Raw genomic sequence first — 23,003 nt, 5'->3', positions numbered from 1 at the left:
ATTATTAAGCATGAAGTTGGAGGTTTGGCTCAAATATATGAATACTGAAAAGTGAAATTTGCATTATCTTATTTAGTTCAAGGTCAGTGTGCTTCAAGCAGTAAAAATATTTTTGTGAATGCGGGTTCAAGATATCCCCTTCCAGCTAAGTGGAATATGTTTATTACTGTTGTAATTAGAGTGCTGGTTAGAGAAGTGAACTCTGTGGGGACCGATATGCAAAAAACTGTTTTAAAAGAAGATAAACTTTCTGCCCCAAAGAATTTGCATTTTCTATTGAAGACAAGGACAAGGACTGAAGATGTTAACACATCATGTTCAAAGCAACACAGAGATAGTATAAGAGCTGGAAGTACTGACTAGGTCTCTGTTTTTGCCACTGACCTGTCCCACTGAAGTCTCTTCATGTTTCCTTTAGTAAAAATAGCCTCTTTAAAGTCAAGCTAGTTAGATTTATTCAATGGGCGCAATCTAGATCAAATTCATCAATCAAGCTGTTGAACGCTCAAATATGAAAAAGGAAAAACCAAAGGCAAGGCTTTCTCATTTACATATTTATTTATCAAAGATCCTAAGCATATTAATACAGTCTATTATCATTTAGTGTGATAAACATACAGGTTTAGATAGGGATGTCTTAGTTACACCAGTCAGTCTCCTGCGTGAAGGCTGCATGTCAGTACTAGTGAGGTTAATGCAGAGTGCTACCAGCACATACATTTCTGTTAAATCCTCTTTCATATACTGGTAATCTCCTGTAGATCTGATTCTGAATGGCACTGGCAGTACTACTTCTATGTAACTATTTCTCCCTAACTCATCTGAAAATTGCTTTTCTTGCACTTTCCAGTATCTATTTTCAGCATAGTGTTCTGAAATTACTTTTCTACTTGCCGTGTGACTGCAAATTAATTTAACTATTTCACTCTATATTAATGCAGTTTGAGTTTTTGAAACACTTCGTTTTCCAGTAAAGACAACTAATCCATCAGTGTCCCTTTTTTGTCATTTGTCCTATTGTTTTCAGCCTTTTTCTTCCTTTTTAAGTATAGAATCCTTTGTAACAGTAAGACTAAAATAGATTTTCTATGCCTAAAGCTCATTTCAGACTTTCAGAAGCCTAATGGCAATTTTTTTGCCAATTTGCTCAAGGGATGCCACAGTATGTTATCTGCTTTGGAAATGGTTTGATATTGCATGTCTAGTACCTTAATTACTTGTTTCAGACATAGTATTAGGAACTTCAGGAGTGGTTGCAGTTTTTTTTAACCTTGTATTTCCCATACTCCTTCCTTCCTTCAATATATGCAAGCCCTACAGTCATTTCATCCCCATTGCCACACACATATTCTTCTACATAGGTAACAAGTCCTCTCCCCTTATGTGCTCATATTTAACCCAAAGTGTTGGATATGCCTACTCTGATTGCGTTCTCTGTTTAGAGCTTAAATTACAGTTTCTGCATATGCATATAGATCTTCTGGTAGTTGTTACTCTTCTTGCATTCATACTTGAGAGTGTGCATCCCAGACTTCAAAAAAAATTAGGTGCCATGTTAAGTTAATTTTCTATCACTTTCAAAACTGAAACAAGTATTTTTTCCTGTTTCTTTAAACCAAATTTCCAAAACTCAAAAAATGTCCCTTAAACTTCTGCAGTATGGATTATTCACTTCATAAGATTTGTTTTAAAAAATACTTCGTTTACTTTTATTTATAAATGTTTGAGATATTATCAAAATATAGTGAAAAACAGAATATAAAATTCTCAAGGCAACCCAGTAGTATAGCAAGTAACTGACAGACTGAAAACAGCCAGAGACGCTTTAACTGCTATTCAAGCAAGCAAGAAGATATCACTGTAATGAAGTTTACTGTCTGAAATGAAAGGACCGCAATAGCTCATACCCACACAAACAAACAGGTCCCAGAACACAGGTGAATATAGCAATAACTCAGCTCAGGCTTTCCACTGCTGCCTATTTATCACATTTCTACTTCTTTTTGCAGAGAAAAGTTTGAGAATATAACCTATGTGTACTATATTGGCTGAAATGAAAAAAAATGACCTAAAAGGTTTTCAAAGAGTGAGGAGTTCAGTTTTGCTTTGTTTCACAGAAAGCAGGAGGGGGCAGGGGGGAAACCAAGAATTTCAAGTTTTGTTCCTCCTCTCTCAGATTCTAAATGCCTTGACCATGGCAACATCAGCTTCAAAACCCCGTGACGAAGATGGCTATTCCCATGGACTACTTACAATAACTAAGGTGGTATTTCTACACCTGCACTGGCTTCTGCTGATTTGAAAAGTGGCAAAACAAATACAGCATAAACACTTATACAGTGTACCACTAAATTACATCAGACTAACAATCACCTTCTGCTAGGGGAGGAACTCCTGCTGTAAGGTCCTGCATGTGCCATTGCTTAAAGGGCAATACAGTCGCAGTTAGTGTGCCTCCAGTTCTCATTAACAAAAACATAACCTGATCACTATCAAAACGAAAACTATTTCCATTTAAACACTGCCTTACTACCTTTGTGTTCATCATTATGAAGTGGGATTATTTGCTCCAGGAAAGTTTTACACAACCCTAAAACACCAAGTTCAACGCCTGTTATATCAGGACTACTTTAATTTATATTATTAACTCCCTGTTTTGTTCTGATTTGACAAAAAATAGCTTAAATCTACTTAGAAAGAGATCCTATTTTGCTATTGTAAACTTGTAAACAATTTAGAGAAAAAACACTACATAACATCTTCATTAGTTGGCATAAAATATCAGAGACACCAAAAGGCTTTCTTAAAACAGTAACAAATTATTACCTACTCCTTGAAAACCATTTGGAAAAAAAATTAAATACTAAAAAGGTCAGGTTTGTAATCAGCAAAATACAAATAATGGGAGAACAGGCATTAGGAGCATTTTTCTTCTATATTATAGATGTTTACCTTTGCAACTCCAGCCCTATGAGCACCTTGTGATTCCATGTATGCTAAGTATTTGTTGAATTCCCTAAATTCATCCATCGAAGGCCTAAAAGTCATGATTTTGCAGCTTGGATTTGGAGGTCTATCTGAGATAACAGCAGCCATTCTGGTTCAATTTCAATCCAGCTGTAAAGAAAAAAAAATACACTGTAGAGAATAATCTGTAAAACATATTCTGATATTCAACATACATGATTTCAAATAGGAAAAAAGTTTCTACAATTACTTGCCCATGCTAGTATAAAAGGCACGTAACAAATGTTTATTTTTTCTCCTTAATCCTTGAAGAATACTCAGCCTTTACTCAGCACAAACACTACTGTAAATGACATGTACACAGTCCAGTCCACACCTCTGCTTTTACAGCATATTTACTCAAGTTAACCTAGCATCTTCCTGTGTAGATCCAGCTGCACAGTCTCAAGTTGTGTTACACAGACATAACCTAGAGTAACAAAGCCACGTGTTTGATAAAATATCACTATTCCCATTAAGTAAATGGAGAAAAACAATTATTCACTTCCCCCACACACTGCAAATATAGAGGAAGAGCACTTGGATTTTCTAGTTCTCACCATCTGCAGTTGTCCTGGGTTGCAGTGTATTCTATTACCATCCTCATGGGCTGTTGAAACCAAGTGGGGCAGTGTTTCCTTGCCTCCTTCCTCTGGACTATCCCTCTGCTAATGGCCCATCAATGCCCTGCTGCATGACTCAGAGATAACTCCCTCCGGACCATCTTCTGCTTAATGGGCCCATCAACACATGGCCTCATCACTCATCATCCCATTGTGAGATGCTCCACCCAGAGGGAGGAACCAAGCATTCCATCCTGGATATGAGATTCTGAACACCACAGCCAGCCCTTACCTACTGCATTCCCAGAGGACAGGAGCTACATAGCCACCACTGGACCTTCTGAGGAAGAGCAGACCCTCCTACAGGATCACTGCTTCACCAGAACCACATCCACTACTTCAGGACTGCAGTCACCATCTTATCGGACTGTTACCACCATCCTGACTAACAGGGCATCAGGTTGTATCCTGACTCTGTCAGTTTAAACCAGTATTTTCTGCCTTTATTTTTTTAAATTTCCCTATTATATTGTTATAAATAAAGTATGTAATTCGTGCTATTATGTATAAAACTGAAATGTAATAAAACCATGCAGAGACAGAGTTTAAGCCCCCCCCCCCACCAACCTGGCTGAGAGGAAAATTTCACAACACTAGAGCAGTTGAACAAGAAGTCTTTTTAGCACAGATGTAATCAATAGGTGAGGATTCCACCCCAGGTGGGGTTGGATCTTATGACACTATGATGACCTGATCACCATCTTCTGATATCTACATCTTAGCTGATAAGGAATTGGACATTCCGGGAACGAAAAATAACTGTTCCAGGAACCAGAGATGGCCCATTCATCACCCAGGATGGACAATTCATCAGACCCAGGAAAGGCTTTGTGCAGCCCAACTTTGGGACAAGACAACATCATGAATATGCTAAATTATGAGGAGAATAGAATTAATTCAGACTCTGCCCAAGAACTGTATAAGAAGGAACCAGCCGAAGCAGCATCAGTGAACTTGGGAGGTCTGATGCGATAGAGATCAGATCTATGCGTGTTCACCCAGCTCTGATCCCGGGCTCGGGGCTGCTTTTCTCGATCGTGGCTTTCTGTGTGACCGATCTTTCGGCTGCAGAATAAAATCTATTTCTTTATTAAATTTAATTTGGCTGAATTTCTTTACTTCAATATTGTTGTTCTCACTTGGTGGCTCCCACTGGTTTGTCTTCAAACTAGTACAGAAGTTTAGCAACAGGACTCTATTACTGCTCGTTCTCTGAAAGCTTCAACAGAAAAAAACGCATGCAAGCTATGCATACAAAATCAGCACTTCCTCTGATTTGCATTTCTGCATTAAGGATGACTAAAAGAAAAAGTCATTTCTATTTCATACCGGTATTCATGAAAGGACTGATCTTTAGGCAAGTGACATTATCTTCAAGATATACATTATCTTCGGATCAGAAGGTGTTGCATTTCCAACATCACCATGTTACATCATGGTGTTACAGCACCATGTGCCATCTGCTGATCACAAAATTCTTCACTAACCTTACAAAAAAACTGCTTGTAACAAGTTTCTTCCAACATGCTCTGGTCAGATCTGTGGTTACCTCAACCCTTCATGCCTCACACTGGGTGCCAAATTGGCAACAAAATACCACACAGCTGATCACTCACTTCCCCCCTCCACAGTGAGATTGGAAGGAGAATCAGGATAAAAAGTAAAATTCACAAGTTAAGGCAGCTTAATAATTGAAACAAAGTAATTTTTTAAAATTTATTTATATCACAGAGAGAGAAAAAACCCAAAAAACGCCAAGGAATGCGCAATACAATTGTTCACCATCCACTGACTGATGCCAAACCCATCTCCAAACTGCAATCAGCCACCCTTCCAAGTAACTCACCCACGTTATATACTGGGCCCGGCATTCTGTGATCTTGAACAGCCCTTTGGTCAGTTCAGATCCCATCTCCTGGTCAGCTCCCACCCACATTTCTGTGCATCTCCTTACTGAAAGTGCACAAAACACTGAAAAGTCCCTGATTCAGATAAAGCACTGCTTGGCAACAACCAAAACATCAGTGTGTTATCAGCAATAGTCTCATACTGAATCAAAAACACAGCCCTGTACCAGCTAAACAAATTAGTATTAATTCTGCCAATTCATGCAAGCACACCGTGTCAATGTCACCAGCATCACTTTTCACTACATCACAGATGAAGACTATTTCCAAAAGCATAAACTGATTTACCAATTAACTCTCAGTCACTATGTAAACAAATTAAATTACTCATATAGAAAGTCAGTGTCAAAAGGAAACCTGTTTTCAACCTTTTAATCCTTCTTTTGTCTATGGGTGCACAATATAAGAAACCACAGTGCCTCTAGGGATTCCTACAAACCTGAGACTCTCTCTCTGGAATTAATTTTTTTTTTTTTTTAATACAAAAGGCTAGAAGTTTGAAATACATCTGATTTGCTATATTCCTTGTGCAAAAGGGTAAACAGACAAGAAAAAGCCATATCCAAGTGGTTCAGCTATGAGAAAAACTGCAGGATTATTTTGGCCAATGTCTGATTTCAAGAACCAGGCACAACAATTTTATTATTGCATTAAAGTAGTATGATAAAAATTCCTCTTAACCAAAACGTCTCACCAAAATACACCAGTTTCAACACATGAGCTGCTTTAAATACAGCCACGCACCAAACTAACTGAATGTACCCTGGCACTTTGATACAATGAAGAAATGCAGTTAATTTAAGGATTGTTGACTGAACTAATGAACTATGATTAATTCACGCTAACTTTCACAATCACACATCAGCATTCTTGCCTGGCTACTAGATTCCTAAAATCCTGTTTGTGAAGATACTAACAAGATTATTCCCTTATTTCTCTGGAACTAAGACAAGCCTCAACCATGTAAAGTATTGTACTATGATGAACCTCAACCTGTATCACAAACAGAATTAGTAACTTTCAGCTAATTATGAAGACACATGCAGAGCACTGAAAAGGCAGAATTTTGCCAACCTTCACTGCAGTGTAAGAAAGACAAATCCTGCCTTCCACAGATCTTTTTTCTAACAGCTTCTACCAGATCTTAGGGTCCAGGTCCCTAAGCAAAGAGCACACTGACCAGCCAGCTGGCTGTGTTACTTTCTGCAGAACTAAATGGTTCAATCCACACTCCTGTGTAACCCTTCCTCCTCAGTTAAAAACAGCTTCTCGTTAACTTACTGGGCACAGCTGCTCTTTGATAAAACTATGTTTTCAAGAACTCCTTGAGCAGATTCTACTCCATAACATCTTTAGATTAAGTGGCAGAAAGATCATAAACGCTACGGAGAATTTGCTATGCTGTAAGTCCATTAGATGGTTCTATTCATTTTATGATTTCTTAGTAATTCAACACCTTTTTACAACTATGATCTATAACTTCTTAAATCTGTTTTACAATTTCATTATTGCATTCCTTCATGACAAACACCAATCTGAAATAGTAAGCACAAGTACTGAGTTACAGGGTCTAAATTTACCACAAAAAATAAAGTCATGCTACAAACTAATCAGAAAATGTTGGCCTTCTGATAAAATTCTATTAACTTCTAACACAGTACGTAATTCTTTCAAGGACTTTGTCCAACTCCAGAGTCCTACATACTTTCTCCAAACAATGCCTAGTTTTGAGTGTTTTGCCACATGCAAAAACCCAGTTAAACCCCAGTCAAATCATTAAGCATAATATATAGTCCACTGTAAGAGTTAAGAGTTCAGAGGTTCTTTTGCAAACAAAAATCACAACTACTACGAGGCCATTCTAATGGTAAATCCACACTGCAATCATATTATTGCTGACTTAACTGCTGCACTTAGGTGTACACATAACAACCTATTTTGTGATATTACAAAGCTATACAACCTAAGAAATGAAACTTCCAGAGTTTTTATTTACTACTACACAATGAAAATGTGCAAGATATTAGTAAATACAAAGCTATGAAAAGAAGGCCAACATGCCCAGGCTGCACTTTATGAAACAGAAAGACAAGTAATATGTACATAGGGAAATTTTACAGTTATTTTAAATCCCTAATACCAGCATTGCAATCAGCCATTTTGTCCTCTTGCACGACAGTAGTGCATGCTGAAAAAGATGTCCCATGATTACCTGGAAAAACAAAGGGTAATGTGAATAAATGAGAAGACAAACCTCACCCAAATTATCATGCCTTAGTACTTAGCATAACACTGAAAGAAGTTTTTTAGCTAATCATGGGAAAGCTTTAGCCAAATAAGCCCAAGCTATGAACCTGATCCAATAAACTCCACAGCCTATCCATAAAGATTCAATTTCTTGGTGACCAAGTAGTTTGCCTATGTCTTAAAGGTGCCTGATTAAACAACCCAGAATTTAAATAAAATACAAGCATGTAATTTGTCCAAAGTTGCCAGCTAAAGAGCTAAGTTGTCCAGCTAATAGGGAAGTTAAAGAACCTGATCCTCCTTTTGAAACATTTATACCCATTGTAAATACTTGTTAAAACCCTCAAATCATCAGCCAGGAGAATATTAATGCTGTACTTGTCTTAACACTACAGAAGTGAAAACATGAGGTCAGCAAAGTTCAATCATCCACATCTATGTCAGTATGTGGTCCAAGAAATCTGATGGACTAAAAACACCAGAGTTCAACACTAGAAAAGCTCACCTACTCACAGCAAGATGGAATGTCATTAATGCTACAATTATTACATAATCCAAGATGCATATGCATTTCACCAGTTATGATGACTGGGGAAGTGCTTTTTTAAACAAATCCTACAAAATCTGCATGGCTTGTACAGACATAACCTGATACTAAAGAATAGAAGTGTATATTACTTGCTTGATAACACATTTTATTCTGCGTGTTTTTTGGTAATTGCAAAATCTCCATAATTGTTTCTTCTATATCCTAAGAAAAGGGAAGGACCTCTATACCCCCACCACAGTCAGCTGAAGCTTGCCTATACTAATTAGTACCAGGCAACTACAATTTCCAGCCTCCACTGCCAAAACATTGAACTGTTTCTTTGTAAAGCCCACAACTTGCCATTCTGTTAAATCTGTCAGAATACTAAAAAAATTTTATTGGTGGAAGTGTTATCAGTTAAACACTGTTCCTCCATGCAGCATCCTCTATGCCCTCAGAAGAATACAGAAAGTATTATTTCCAGAACTGGAAACCACCTTCCAAGTTTTATTTATTGATATCTATTACAGAAATCTAAACTAGCAATTGTGTTTAGTCAAATTACAAGCAAGAAACCAATTCACACAACTAGAAAATATTAAACCAGAATGAAAAACACTAGAAAAAGAGCACATGTTCATTTGCAGTTAGTTAAAACTGCACAAAAGTTAGTTAAAAGGCACAAAAACCTGTAGCCTTCACTACATGAAATGAACTTTCAGTATTATAGTATTTCTCCACCTTAATACTAAGATGGCACATATGCTCTGAAGGCTATTCACTTCTTTTTGCTTCTAGTCTAAAATAAACTAACCAGTACTTTGAAATCCATCCATCATCCTCAGGGAACCAAAACTTCCTGGCTTTCAAACTACAAACAACTTGACAAAATAGTTCTTCCAAACATGCTTTGTTGGAGGCATCTCTCAACTGCCCACTTTGCCCTCCAATGAAAGCCCTGTTGAACAAAAATAAAAAGCACAGACTGCTACATCTACTTTGCTAGACACAAAATTATTAGCCAACATGGAAAAGCAATAAATAACTATAGGCCACTGTATCATAAATGTGTTCATATTTTGAAAGATTATTTTTATTCTGTGAGTTCTAATACATAAAAGTGCAACGTCCACAAGCTTTACTCCACTATCCAAATTAATCAAATTACATAAAGCAAGCTCCAGCAAAAGAGAAAAAATAGGAAGGAAGGTAGGAAAAAAAATCAACTCTGAAGGTCATTGCTTCTCACAGACAAATTAAAATACACATTTTTCCCTTTTCTTTCAAGTTTTCACCACACTAACTATGGGACAACAAACATTTGAAAAGGAATTAATCCCAGAAACCTTTTTTCAGTAGATAACAACAACAAAATAAACTTGTCCAGAGAAAGGCATGCACAGGAAGCCCCAGCATTTTTTTTGAGGCTGCTCTACAAAATTAATGTGTTTGCAACACCAGCTCTGCACAAGCTGGAAAGGAAGCAAGTAGCAGAAAACCATGCCTTAATCTATAATAGTTTCAGCAGCAATTTTACTTAAAATACAAGTTAAAACTCCATGGGTAGATTCCTAATTTTCAAAAAGTTGTTAGCATATTCTGTAAGCAGGTACCATCCAACTCCCTGTACTGTTCCGCAAAGCAAATTCAAAGACACAAAATACTGCAATAGCGTACTTTCAGGTAACTGGAAACATAAAAGCACAGTTTGCATGTTCAACTCTTACTGAGCATGCAAAGAGTTAACTCTCAATGTAATTTGGCTTTGCATACTAATGTTTCAATTGTTCCTTTAAGAACAGTAAATGTGCAGGCAATTAGGTCTGCCCACTTTATGCATCCAGCTTCAAAAGAGATCCTATCAGGAATTCCAAATCTGTTACTTAGGTTATTTGATTGTAATAACTGTGAAAATAAGTATATGGAACATGATGCTTTGTATTTGTGATACGAGGCTAAATCTCAAGGTTAGGTATCTATTCCTCAGACATTCACCACCATCAGAAAGATTCAAGTTTAAAAATGTTAGGAGTATTAAAGATCTTAATAGATTATAAAACCTTAAGAAATGAGGAATCTGGGCAGATAACCACATTCTGAAGATCCTGAAACCACCTCAATTTTACTACAAAACTCTGAGTAGTTTGTAAGCTTCATTTCAAGTTTACATTTCTATGTCTGGTACTACCCTACAGCAACAATGTTTCAAAACTACAAAAATGGCCTAATTTGAGCCCATAAATTTTGAATTGAAAAATGACCTGAATTCATTCCATAGACATTCTTCTCCCACACCAGGCTCACAGCATGAAAAATATCTTGAAATAAGTGATCTGGGACAAAGGGCAAGGAAAAAAAAAAAACCAGACAGAAAAAGTATTTTTCTCATTTTTATCTGCAACGCACGATTCAAGAGTTTTTACTTTTTTTTAAATGAAAACACAGGTATGAAATCCATAGTCCTAACTGGAAGCAGCATGTAACAACCTCCAGCAATGGCAAAAGCAAGTCATCAAAAATCTAACTAGTTTCCACAATTGTTAGCAGCATGTATCTAGAAATAAGTAAGTGCTAGGGTAGCTTATAATATACATTTTCAGAATACCATGTCATTCTTCAGCAATGTACATACCAAGGAATCCTTAAACAGAGAGGATATTACTGGTTTCTGCAGAGTTTGATGATTTTCTTCCCCATGATTTTGAAACTTTGTAGGCCTTTAATATCCAAAACATTTCATGACAAAGCACTCTACAATCAACAATATGTTAAGTGATACATCTTCCTCTGTGTATGTTGAATATTTCACCTTTTAGTTTCATCTGATAGCTCATCTGCACGCTGAGAACAGTTATCTAACTGCTCATATTTACCTTCAGACCATACAGGACTTACAGATCTCTACCATGGTCTCATGCAGCTTATCTCTCTTCTAAGTCGAAAACTTCTAGTCTTACCACAGAAAATCCACTCCATATTTCTGATCATCCTATTTCTAGATCTCTACCAGCTCCAGTAAATTACTTTTAGTCAAGGCAAAAGAATACCCAAGCTGAAAGTACTATTTAAGACGCAAGTAAACCATCAACCCACACAACGGTGTAACATTTTCAAACTTGGGTGTAGTCCTCATGGAGTCCAGACAGTGGTTAGGCCAAGCTCTCAGTTTTCAAAAAGCTAATTTACAAGTACCTAAAAGTTCAGAAAAATACTCATTGCTAATGCAGCCTATAATATTGCTGGGGATAGAAATTGCAGGTGGTAGATGTGAACTCCTTCCTGATTAACCACTTTTCAACAGTTTTAGTAGGCCTGTTATTTCTGCCTATGTGGCATATAATTAACTACTCTTACAAATCCCCTCCCAAAAGATAGCCTTATAGCTTGAACTTCACAAGTCCTTAACATCAAAACGTACATACTCTTTTCAGGGATATGCTACAGTAACTGTGATAATAACTTTCCCAAGGAACCAATACATGGCAAATGCTTTATTAGAAGCTGAACAAGGACAGCATGAAAGGGGAAGAGGAAAAAAAAAAAAAAAACAACACCAAATACATAAATGAAGCTCCATAACCTGAGAAACAGAAAGATGTACTTGTCTTTCTTAAAGCTGCTTATTGATGGAACACCTGAAACTGCATTTCGGCACTACTAATAAAGCTCACCTTCAGTGTGAGCACTCCCACTCTCATAAAGGATTTTGTAATTCAAAGACTTTATGCAATTCCCCTGCCCTCACATTCTGGTTTAAATTACCACAGACCCAACACCTAGTGGCCAGGCCATAGTCAGGAACATCCTGCCTTTTTGTTGCTATGACTGAAAACATGCACACTAAAGTAAACCACCATATGGTCAGCTTGCATGACCAAAAGCTCCTCACTCCAAACTGATCCCAGGCCCCTGAAATGACATACCATTCAACAGGAGTGGCAGACCACCCAATGAACTCACAGAACGGTATCTGGGAACAACATGGCTCTAACCCACAATATTGTATCAGGCAAAAAGGAGCAAGTTCAACTCCAGAGGGCCTTGAGGGGAAGCCATATGGGGTCACTTGGTCTGTTCAACCTGGAGAAGACTGAGGACAGACCTCACTGCAGTTACAGCTTCCTTGTGAGGGGAAGAGCAGGGGCAGGCACTGATCTATTCTCTGTGGTGACAGTGACAGGACACGAGGAAATGGCCTGAAGTTGTGTCAGGGGAGGTTTAGGTTGGGTATCAGAAAAAGGTTCTTCACCCAGAGGGTGCTTTGTGACTTTTGGGGTGGTCCTGTGCAGAGCCCGGCGATGAACTTAGGGATCCTTGCGTGTCCCCCTTCCAACTCAGGACATTCTACGACTCTACACAGATCTGTATCACAGTAAATCCAAAGCAGATTTCCACAGGGGCAACAGAAGAACACTGTGAGTTTAGAAGTTTCACCAACTCATGTAAGCATAAGCCATACTACAATTTTGAAGACAACAAATCAGTTACAAAACCTTTTTCCTCTATTCTTACCTATTTTTCCAAATTTTAGATATTTTACCTCTCTCAGTCTTGAAACATTTATCATAATTTATTCAAATCAAGTACTTCAAATACTTCCATCAAGTCAAACCCAAACATGAAGAGTTTGATTTCTAAAACTTAGTTTCTCACACTTTTCTGTTTCCATGTCTTTATTTGTGGGTTAGTTTACAGAGTTTACACTTTTCCCCAATTCAATTTTAAATGGAATTTACTCTTTTTCAAAACAGCTTATGATTATAGACAATTTATCCAGCTCCAAAGCTATAGGCTCATTTACCATTCTGACAACTTATATACTTTTTCAGTCAAAGAAATAAACTGTGAAAGTGAAACAAAACCTGACGCAGCAGAACAATGTCTGTCATACAACATCTACCATGAATATAAGTATTTATGTAGGCCTTCTTAGAGACAAGCTCTCTGCTAATAACTAGTCCTTTAATTTTATTAGACAAAATCCAGTGGGATATCACAGGTGTAATGAGCTAAATGCCAACAATCTGATTGAGTGACTCTGTATTTTACTGGCAGAAATGTGACAAAGGAACTGGAACATATTTTGTTTGTGAAAGTTCCCTATAATATCTGCATCAGTCAATGAATTATCCCACCTTGTCTGAGAATCAGAAACTAACTGGACACTGAAATTTTTTCAGTATTCAGTTTTCAATAAGAGAACTTTGCAACTTTAATACCTTACATTTAAAACCCTGACATGTTTTCTACCCTTTGTTTATATAGATTATAATGATTATATAGATTGTCCTCAGTTTTCAGGGTATACTGTCCTAAGTATGGTGTCCCAAGTATATTGTCCCAAATAGCCTGTCCCACAAATGTTAGATATAAACAGAATTAAGTATAAAAATGAGTACTTGCATAACTCAGTAGTATAACTACTCAAAGACAAAGCCAACAACTCAACTGCTATGTGCAATTCTATAATTTTAAACAGGTGAAATGAAGTTGGAGGAAAGGGCAAGTCTACAGCTGAATTTATTATGACATATAATGCCACCTACGAAACCTGAAGTAATCTGTAAGTCTTCATATAACAAAACTATGATAAGAGTTTCTTTATAACACATTTGGGGACTTCAGATCAGCAAATTCTTATTAACATCTTCATTTTGTGATTTGATTACACAACAATTACTATCCTCCAAGTACAAAATATTGCTTATCCTAAGTCTTCTGTTATTCTAAACAGAAATCAAGAGAAGAACTCACCACACAATTTGTTGATTTTGTGATATAAATTATCAAGCTATCAAGTGACTATGGAGATTTTTTACTAGATAAGTACTAAAATCTTAACATTTCAGAACATCACTTTTTGAACCATTCCTGTGATCATTCAGAGATCTTGAAAACACCTTATATTGACAGAATTACAGTAATACACCTTCCATTCAAAGCTCCATGTATGCCAAATTCATGTTTCAAAAGGTGATGGGGTGGGGTTTTTTAAATTTACATTGGTAGGATGAAAATACCACCTTTAACAGCACCACAACCCCATTCACATTCTGTTCAGCATAATGCTGATGAAACATATCTCATATTAACAAAAGAAAACTAAGATAAAAATTCTGTATCAAAGTGAATTACCTGAAGAACTATGAATTAGACCAACCAAGAGCTGCTTAAACTCAGAAAATTCTTCATCTATAATCTACTCAACCCAATATCTTGTAATACAGCTAAGTATAAAATTGTATTTTTAATAATTACTAAGTTTGCTAATATTAGCTTAGGAATAGTCTAATAATTAGCAGTTGACAACATAATTTTATTATTTGAATGCAATACTGATTGTGCATTCAAATCTAGTGCAGAACTATTTATTTTGTTTAGAAATTAGGTTAAGAGATAAAAAATTCTGCAATAATTAAAGAGTAGAACTTATAGGATTTGACTTTTTTTCCTATTTTATTGTATTTACCATGGGGGGGGGGGGGGGGGGAGACATCAGAGACCAAATCAGATTACCTTTTTTTAAAACAAAAACTGACCAAAGATTTTTCTCTCATATACATTATTCCAACTCTAATCCAACAGTTATTTAACCATGTCCACGTATCTGGGTGATACATATTGTTTCCTGGGTCACTCCCTAGAATCGAAATTGCTAGCACCAACACCACTCCTAACCTAAGCTGAGAAAAAAAACAGCATGAGGGACAGTAGCTCAGTTTACTCGCATTTCAACTACTGAAACAGAAATCACGCTTGTGATTTCCATTTTCTTGTGTTTGGGAAGTACTTGTCTGAAGCAATGCCATCAAGTATTTATGACAGTTCAAGGAAAAATAAACGTAAAGCCCAAGACAAATTTTATACCATAGACATAAAAAAATACACTGCATTAGGCTGCCATTAAGTTTCTTCTGGAAAAAGTGATTCAGCTGAAAAGGTGCTGGTTTAGTAGCCACTAAATGTAACTTCAGTTCCTATAGTTGATAATTCTCAGCAAAGAATCATAAATCTGCAGTTTAAAAAGTAAAAAATAAATGCCGTTTATTCTCTGAGCCAGTATAATTGTTTTTAAAACACACGAGTATTTTTCCTAACATAGTTAACCTATCAGAAATAATATTTTGCACACACTTCCCATTCCACATTCTCAGCTAAAATCAAATGCAGAGGAGAGAAAGCTCATTAAGAGAAGCCTACTATCATGGCATAGAGGCCTGATCACACAACCAGCTTCGAAAGGGTGCTAGAACCACGGAGAGGTGTGGAACGGGCGCTTAACTCAGTACTTTGCTCAGCACACAACTCGAAGCTACATGCAGGAACAAACGAGATGCACCAAGAAGAGACTTTTGTTTGGAAGCCCCACAACAGTTTCATCAAATCCCTGACAGACACAGAGAGAGGTAAAACTATTTCACGCCGTCCCCCCACTCCGAACACGTGAAGAAGCGGCCCGACCTCCCGGAGAGCTCCCACCGGCTGCCCCGACCCAGCACTGCCGGCCGCGAGCAGGAACGCGAGACCCACTTTTCCCACTCCTGCCGCTTTCGCTTCCTCACCTCGGTCCCAGCCGCCACCCTCTCGTCCGCGCCGCGGAGCCCCCGCACCGACCGTCTCCCGGCGCGGGGGCTGCCGCGTGCCCTCTCACGCCTACGGGAGCTCCCCAGCGGCACTTCGGCCGCTCCGCCCCGCGCCCCGGGCCCTCCCCGGCGCTACCCCGCCGCGGACCCGCGCTCCGACCTGGTCCGACCCGCTTCGGCCGCCTCGCCGCCTCCCCCCGCTCGCAGCCGCGCACGCACCTCCTCCCCGCACACTCACGGCCGCCGCCAGGGCCGGCTCGGCGCTCGCCCCGCACCTGTCCGGGAGAGGCTCCAGTGGGCAGGCGCGGCGAGGGGGAACGGCGACGGAGCGGAGCGGCGCGGGACGGGACGAAGCAGGGCAGGGCGGGGCGGGGCAGGGCAAGCCCGCTCCCCGCCGCCGCCGGGCACCCGGTCCCCTCGCGGCTCTCGCAGCCCCTGCCCGCCGCAGACACCTCGTTCCCAATTTCGGATGACAGCTGCTGGGTGCGCACGCGCGCGCGCGGGGGGCCGCGCACGTGACCCAGGGAGCGGTGCCTCGCGCGTCACGTGCCGGGGGCGGGGGGCGGTGCCGCGGGCGCTTCCGGGCGGAGGAGCGGCGCTGTGGGAGCGCGGGGGCGCGGCGCTGTGGGAGCGCGGGGGCGCGGCGCTGTGGGAGCGCGGGGGCGCGGCGCTGTGGGAGCGCGGGGGAGCGGCGCTGTGGGAGCGCGGGGGAGCGGCGCTGTGGGAGCGCGGGGGAGCGGCGCTGTGGGAGCGCGGGGGAGCGGCGCTGTGGGAGCGCGGGGGAGCAGCGCCGGCTGGCGCGCATCCAGCGCTCCTGCGGGCCGGAAAGAGCGTGCCCGCTTCTCTGGGCCGGGCCCCTGAGCGACCTGTGCACCCACCGGGACACACCTGGAGAAAACGCCAGCGCAAAGCTTAGAGCAAAGTCGGTCTGTTGCAGAATCACAGAATCAGCTGGGTTGGAAAAACCCTTTCGGGCCATCGAATCCAGCCTATGACCCAATACCACCACGTCAGCTAGACCATGGCGCTGAGTGCCAGATGTTTTCTTCAACACCTCCGGGGGTGGTGACTCCACCACCTTCCTCCACAGCCCATTCCAATAATAACCTTCTCTGTGAAGAAATCCCTCTGCAGTTACTCCTGTTGTAACCTCAGAATGGGCAGGACCTTTCAGGTCCATAGGAATGGTGGATCTGCTGGAGCAAGCTGCAAGGTCGACATGGTTATCCTGATTGATCTCTGTGCCACAGTGTCCCACATCAATCAGTACTGCTGTACAAAAGTGATTTTGTTTGCAAAATGTTAACGTCGCTTTTGATAACAAAGGCCCACAATGCTCAATGCCATGTGTTTCCTTTCTGAAGTGCCGTGGTACAGTATAATTCTGACTGTTCAGATTGCTGCTGAAATGAATTAGTCAGTGGTTTAATCACTGTGTGATGTGCTTTGACTTTTCGTATTCATCAGTAGTCTATGTTAATCTTTTATTTTGCACCTGGTTGCTGTGTTCTAGAAAGTAGTGAAAAACAACCAGAAGATGACTGAAGGACAAGACCTCTTTAGTCCTTCTTCTAGTATACCTGTTCTGTTAAAAGAAGTCATACTTCATCTTTGAGAGTCAAAGACTTTTTTCAGTACTAAAGGAGCCTGAAAATACAGGAAATTTTGGGCCGGTGGTTGTTTTGTGTTGGGGTTTTTTTGTTTTTTTTTTTTTTTAGGAAGCATATCTAATGCTGTAAGTTTACTGTGTTCAGAGGCACTCATGTTGTTTTGTCATTTGGACACAATATTATACATAAAGAAAAATTGTGCAGCTGTATCTCTGAATATCTCTGCATTGCACTATGTCCAGCAGTGTCTAAAATGAATCATCCTCTTCTGCCTAGGGAAACAAATTTTGTTTCACTGAATATGAGTAGAAGAAACAGGGAGTTATTTGCCTTCTTCTTTGAGCCTTTGGTGGGGTTAATAAAATATTTGTTTAATGCTTACGGGAAAACAGTGCAGCTGAATGCAGTTTCTCATTGTTTGTTCTCTGCTTGCTAATTCACTATGAAGCAGAAAAGATTGATGACTTTACATTGTTTTCAAATGAGATCTCTAAGACTCATGCAGAGTACTTGGTTGAAGAGAAATTACAGCAATAACTCTTGGAAGTATTGAGTCAACACGTCTCCTCATCTGTTTTTCTTTCAGGTTACAAGTGTCTGCAAGGTCATGGAGTGCCTGGAGTGTGTTACAGTATAGCCAAAGTATGCACCTCCCACAGCCACAGGCTTGAGCAGTCCCGAGTAATGGACTAAGGGTGCACATGGGTAGTCTGGGAGCATTAATCCTCATAGTGCTGTGGCTATGGAAAGCTGTGTCTTGACATCATTTTTCAAAGCCAGTAGCTAAGAACTTCTGTTTTGATAGATGGAAGTAAAGACAGAGGCCTTTTTCAGTTACGTAGCAACATGTGGTCAATAAATCAGCATTTTGGCTTTGTTAAACTGCGCTGGCACAGTGCTTCCAGTACTTGTTCACCTTGCATGGGTGCATCTCAAAGCACCTGTGAACTTGCTGGCATGTTCTACCTGGTGGGAAGAATCTTTTTATTACTGAGGTTTCAGTAAGCTTTTCTGCACTTTCTTCCTGCCTTTCATGTTTTGGGTGATGGATTTAGGCTACTATTGACTAGTAACAAAACCCTGGTCCCATGACTACAACCACTAAGAGAAGAGGATAAGCTGTAAGTTCCCTTACTTGTGTTTTAAGTTGCTGATGCAATATCTAGGCAGCACAAACCTCTGACCGAAAAAATAGTCTTTTTGCTGTGTGATAGTATATATTTTCTCTTTCACGGAGGTCAGAAACCATTCCTGGTTTGAGGAGTTAACATCTGTTCTGTTTTAGTTACAAATTTGTCTTCCATGACACCTCTGGGTCCCTGTTTCAGTGTGGTACCACTCATGGTGAAAATTTTTTCCTTGATATACCCTGAACTTCCTGTATTGCAATGAGTGTATTTGTCTTGTCTTATCACTGTGTTTTTCCAAGGAGACTCCATCTTTGCTATGCCCTCCCACTGGGTAATGGTGGACAGCAATAAGGTTACCCTGAAGCCTCATCCTCTTACGGCTGAACAAACCTAGCTCCCTCACTTGCTTCTCATTAGAGATATCCTCCAGTCCCTAACAATTTTGTGGCATTCTGCTGCAAGTCTGGAAGTATGTCAATGTCCTTCATATACTGAGAGTTGAGAACTGGTCACAGCGTGCTATTTCACTCAAGCTGGTGCAGAATATTTCATTTTGGTTTTAAATGTAGGTCATTTCCTTATCATGTAGCAGTAATGCTAAAAAATCTTTTCAGAATTTTAAGTAATGTATTTGCTTAACATTGCAGTCACATAGCGATCTAAAGTTATTTTAGATGTATGAAGCACTCGCTTCTAGAATTCCACTGCAATACTTCTTGAACACATGAGATGGCAGCAAATACCAGAAACAAAACACTAGTGTCCGAAAGCAGAGAAGCTGGTGGTAGTGAGACAGATTTTGCTCTGCTCCTGATGCAGTTGTCAAGTCTGTGAAGATTGCTGCAGCGTCTGTTATGCTGCATTGAGTTATAAATCATGATGTGAGTGCTGGCTGTTTAAATGCAATAGTGGCTGAAAATTTCTGTAGCCTGTATTTTTCATTAAGAGTATGCAGATTGGTAATGTTATATAATAGAAGAAACAGTTTGGTTTGGTTTTTTTTTAACTATACATCTTCTGTCAGTTTTGCATGTTTTTCATCATATTTTTAAAATATTGACAGCAATATGTAAGCTTCTAACTTGCAATGTTCTGGAAATTCATTCACTCATGAAATTCTGTAGTGATTAAACATTTCCATGACAGGAAGATGAAGTTAAGCACATTTGAACTGGGAATGATGAACAGTAAAAACATTAGCAGGACAAAAGGGAGTTTGTATAGCCACAGATATAGTTGGTAGGTATCCTTCTTCCAAAAATGTCATTCTATTCAGATGAAAAGAATTTTAAGTGCTCTGTCTCAGAATCTTTTTGCTTTATGTAGACAGTCCTAGAATATCTATGCATCTCTTAGAAAGGCCAGACTAGATAATCATAAATAGAACTTCCAAGTTGAGAATTCACATTAAGTATTTATTTTTATTACATTTACCCTTAAATTTTATTTTAAACATAGAGGGAACCTTACTGTATTTAACATTAATCACTTTCATTAGAAATCTTACTTATACATACAGTGTTCCTTTCAGCTGACAGCTTTTTTTCTCAAAAAATTTCAGGATAAAATAGAAAGGCTATTCCATATTGTCTCTGCAGGACAGTAGTGCCAGAGCAGTGTATTGCAGGTCTACATAGGTATCAAGTCTCTGAGGACCAGATTCTGGCCTCCCCATCAGTTCAACTCAGCAGTCAAAGATTCATTATTTGGTGACCCTAGATTTTTCTTTGGTCGTGTTCTTGCTGCCGGATTTATGAAAAATATAGTTCTGATTTCCAGTAGTACTGGACAGATGGTTAAGAGCCTTAATTGTACTGTAGTGTGAAAGGGATAAAAAATTAACATTACATAATCAGGTCAGCTTGTCTCCCCTCTGTATAAATGAATTTGTCTTCTTTTCAGTACACTGTTTTCTGACCTATATTTAATAGTGTTCTAGATCAAAATTTTCACAGTATCTGTCCATTTGGTCTGCAGTACCCGTGTGACTTCAATGGGCTTCTGTAGTTTTACATGTATAAAAGACAATTTCATGTTAATGACAAGGTGAAGATGAATATTCAGAGAAGGAGAAAGAACATAGAATTTTTTCTTGCCCTTCACTGTAAATAAATAGCAGAATTCATGTACATAGGTTTACCTGAAAAGAAAGCAAATAAATCGTGTAATTAAATACCTCACCCAGGTACTTTATACTTCCAATGAATTTGGTTTGTTGATGCTGTTCACTGAAATATGGGAAAGTCTTTCAGTTTATAAAGTAACATAGAGCCAAGATGAATTCCACTTAGATAATAGGTTATACATTAGGGGAACCAAAGTCTTTGTATTGGGAAAGTGATAGAGATGGCTGAAGCACTGAACTCAGGATGCTCACGTTCTCTTGCTGTATGCAGAGACTGTGCTTTATTTCAGAACAATAGGTGGCAGTCTTTATCTTCTGCTTGTCTAATCCACAAGCAGTTAAGGTATCTTTCTTCCACACAAAAGAATTACTAATATGCTTAGACTGCAATAGCAGAAAGTAAGGCTTGGCTATGTCAGTAATCAAACTGCTTACATATAAACCATAAATTAAACTTCTGTAAACAGTACATGAATCCACACAGAATCTGGCAAATATGAGCCTGCAAACAAGTGGCATTTAACCATTACTGTCCTTTTTCTGCATTTGTGTAATTTGAGGGCTGAATTGAGAAAAATTAATTATGTCCCTTTGTAAAGCCCTCATCCAGAAATATATTCTGTCCTTTCTTACTGAGCAGGTGCATATGAGAGGTTTTTTCACTGTTGTCTTGAAGAGTTTGTGTCTCCGCTGAAGAAAGGTAATGAAGGACAAGAAAGGAAACAGTAGACACCAGCTGGGCAAGTATTGGCCTAAAGATACCATGAAAAGAGCTGAAAGTCCATTTTAGTCTGAGAGATTCCTCAAAATAATTTGAAACTATGAAAATAAATTAGTTTGTATGAGCTACTTTGGCAACTTTTTCCAATCAAAAGAAGATGGATGTGGATTCAGCCACAAGTTGACTAGCAAGAAAAGTCAACCACAAGGAAAGTCTGGTGCACCCATGATCATAGGTGGAAATTAAGAAAGCTTCTTTAAAAAAAAAAATTTAAAAAGCATTGCTTCCATCAGCTGTTGTGTTTATTCTAGTGTCTTTTGTCTCTTTTGTCTTTAAAATCCCTTTATGTGATATTACAGAAAGTATTTGGACTAGCTCTATCCTCAGGCCTCTGCATAGAAGAAGTATAAAGGAAAAAAATAACCAAGTGTATACAACCCAAAATATTGCATCAGAATATTATTTTCTAGAATTTGTACTATGTTTAAGCTTCTTCAGAAACTGTAAATTGAATGTAAATGGAGTTTCCACACTTTTAATTTTTCACTTAAATTCTAACTTGTAGTATCTTACAGGGCGATATAAACGGTTAGTATTTGTAGAAGAAGGGAGTACAAAGCTAATATGAACATTAAGTAAAAATTTTAACCATAATTCATGGCTTACGTAGGTAGAATCCTTTAATAAATAAGTTGTGATTTGTCAGTAGTCAGAATGAACATGAAATGTCTGAATCTTCTTGCATTTGAAGTTTTAACAATTCATCCTTTTGAGAGTTAATGTAATGTAACTAAATATTGAAATAAATTTTGACTTGATTTTCATTTGGTAGTCCACAATTTGTTTGCTTTATTTTCAGTATGGAAGTCTACACACTTCTTAAAAAGGATTTTTTTAAAAAAAAATTCATTAAATTCAAAGCACTAATGCTGTCATGGTTCTGAGAAGCAACATGAATTCAGAACCTTTAAAGATCTTGGAACATATCAACCAAGCAATGCTTGAAGATTAGTATACTGTTTGTCTCACACATGATTTGATTTGATTTGATTTGATTTGATTTGATTTGATTTGATTTGATTTGGTTTGGTTTGATGTAGCCATTTTTGTCCTTAGATACAGCTATCCATCCCATTAATAATACTGTAATAAAACCTACTACATCAGAGCACCAGAGGAAGTCAAAAAATATACTTAAGTCACTTGACACTTAAATGAATTTTTAATTTTTTTTTTCTAGCTGTAAAACACTGAAGAATACCATTTGCTGTACTGGAATCAAACAACAAAATTTCTGTGTTCAGAAATTCAGGTGTGTGCAGAGTAGTATCGTCATCTTGGATGATGATGATCTTGACTCTATTAAAAATGCACAAAGTGACTTTGGTAAATGGAAAATACTGAAATCAGTGACACTAATTACAAGATGATAAATACAACTTAAATTTATGAAGAGAAATGCATCCAGTAGAAAAATATATTGTAACTATTTTTTTAAAGGTGTATGGACACTCCTGAAAAT

At 38.7% G+C, this 23,003-nt stretch overlaps 1 protein-coding gene across 10 annotated transcripts in view; it reads right to left on the bottom strand.

The window, feature by feature from the left end:
* KDM4C (lysine demethylase 4C) overlaps window positions 1–16,269 on the bottom strand; it is a 261,863-nt gene extending 245,594 nt beyond the window's left edge. For 8 of the 10 annotated variants that reach the window (XM_069001135.1, XM_069001138.1, XM_069001139.1 and 5 more), the window contains exons 1-2: window positions 16,115–16,269; window positions 2,953–3,117 (exon numbers count right to left, since the gene is read on the bottom strand). In XM_069001135.1, coding sequence (XP_068857236.1) covers window positions 2,953–3,096 — 144 coding nt within the window. In that variant the 5' untranslated portion in view covers window positions 3,097–3,117; window positions 16,115–16,269. Of the gene's footprint in view, window positions 1–2,952; window positions 3,118–15,874; window positions 15,937–16,114 lie in introns of those variants that run through there. The other 2 variants (XM_069001136.1, XM_069001137.1) reach the window with 2 other exon arrangements.
* Between the last annotated feature and the right edge of the window lie 6,734 nt (window positions 16,270–23,003).

Source organism: Aphelocoma coerulescens (assembly GCF_041296385.1).
Source record: "Aphelocoma coerulescens isolate FSJ_1873_10779 chromosome Z unlocalized genomic scaffold, UR_Acoe_1.0 ChrZ, whole genome shotgun sequence".
NCBI lineage: Eukaryota > Metazoa > Chordata > Aves > Passeriformes > Corvidae > Aphelocoma > Aphelocoma coerulescens.
This window is presented reverse-complemented; position numbering and strand designations above follow the sequence as displayed.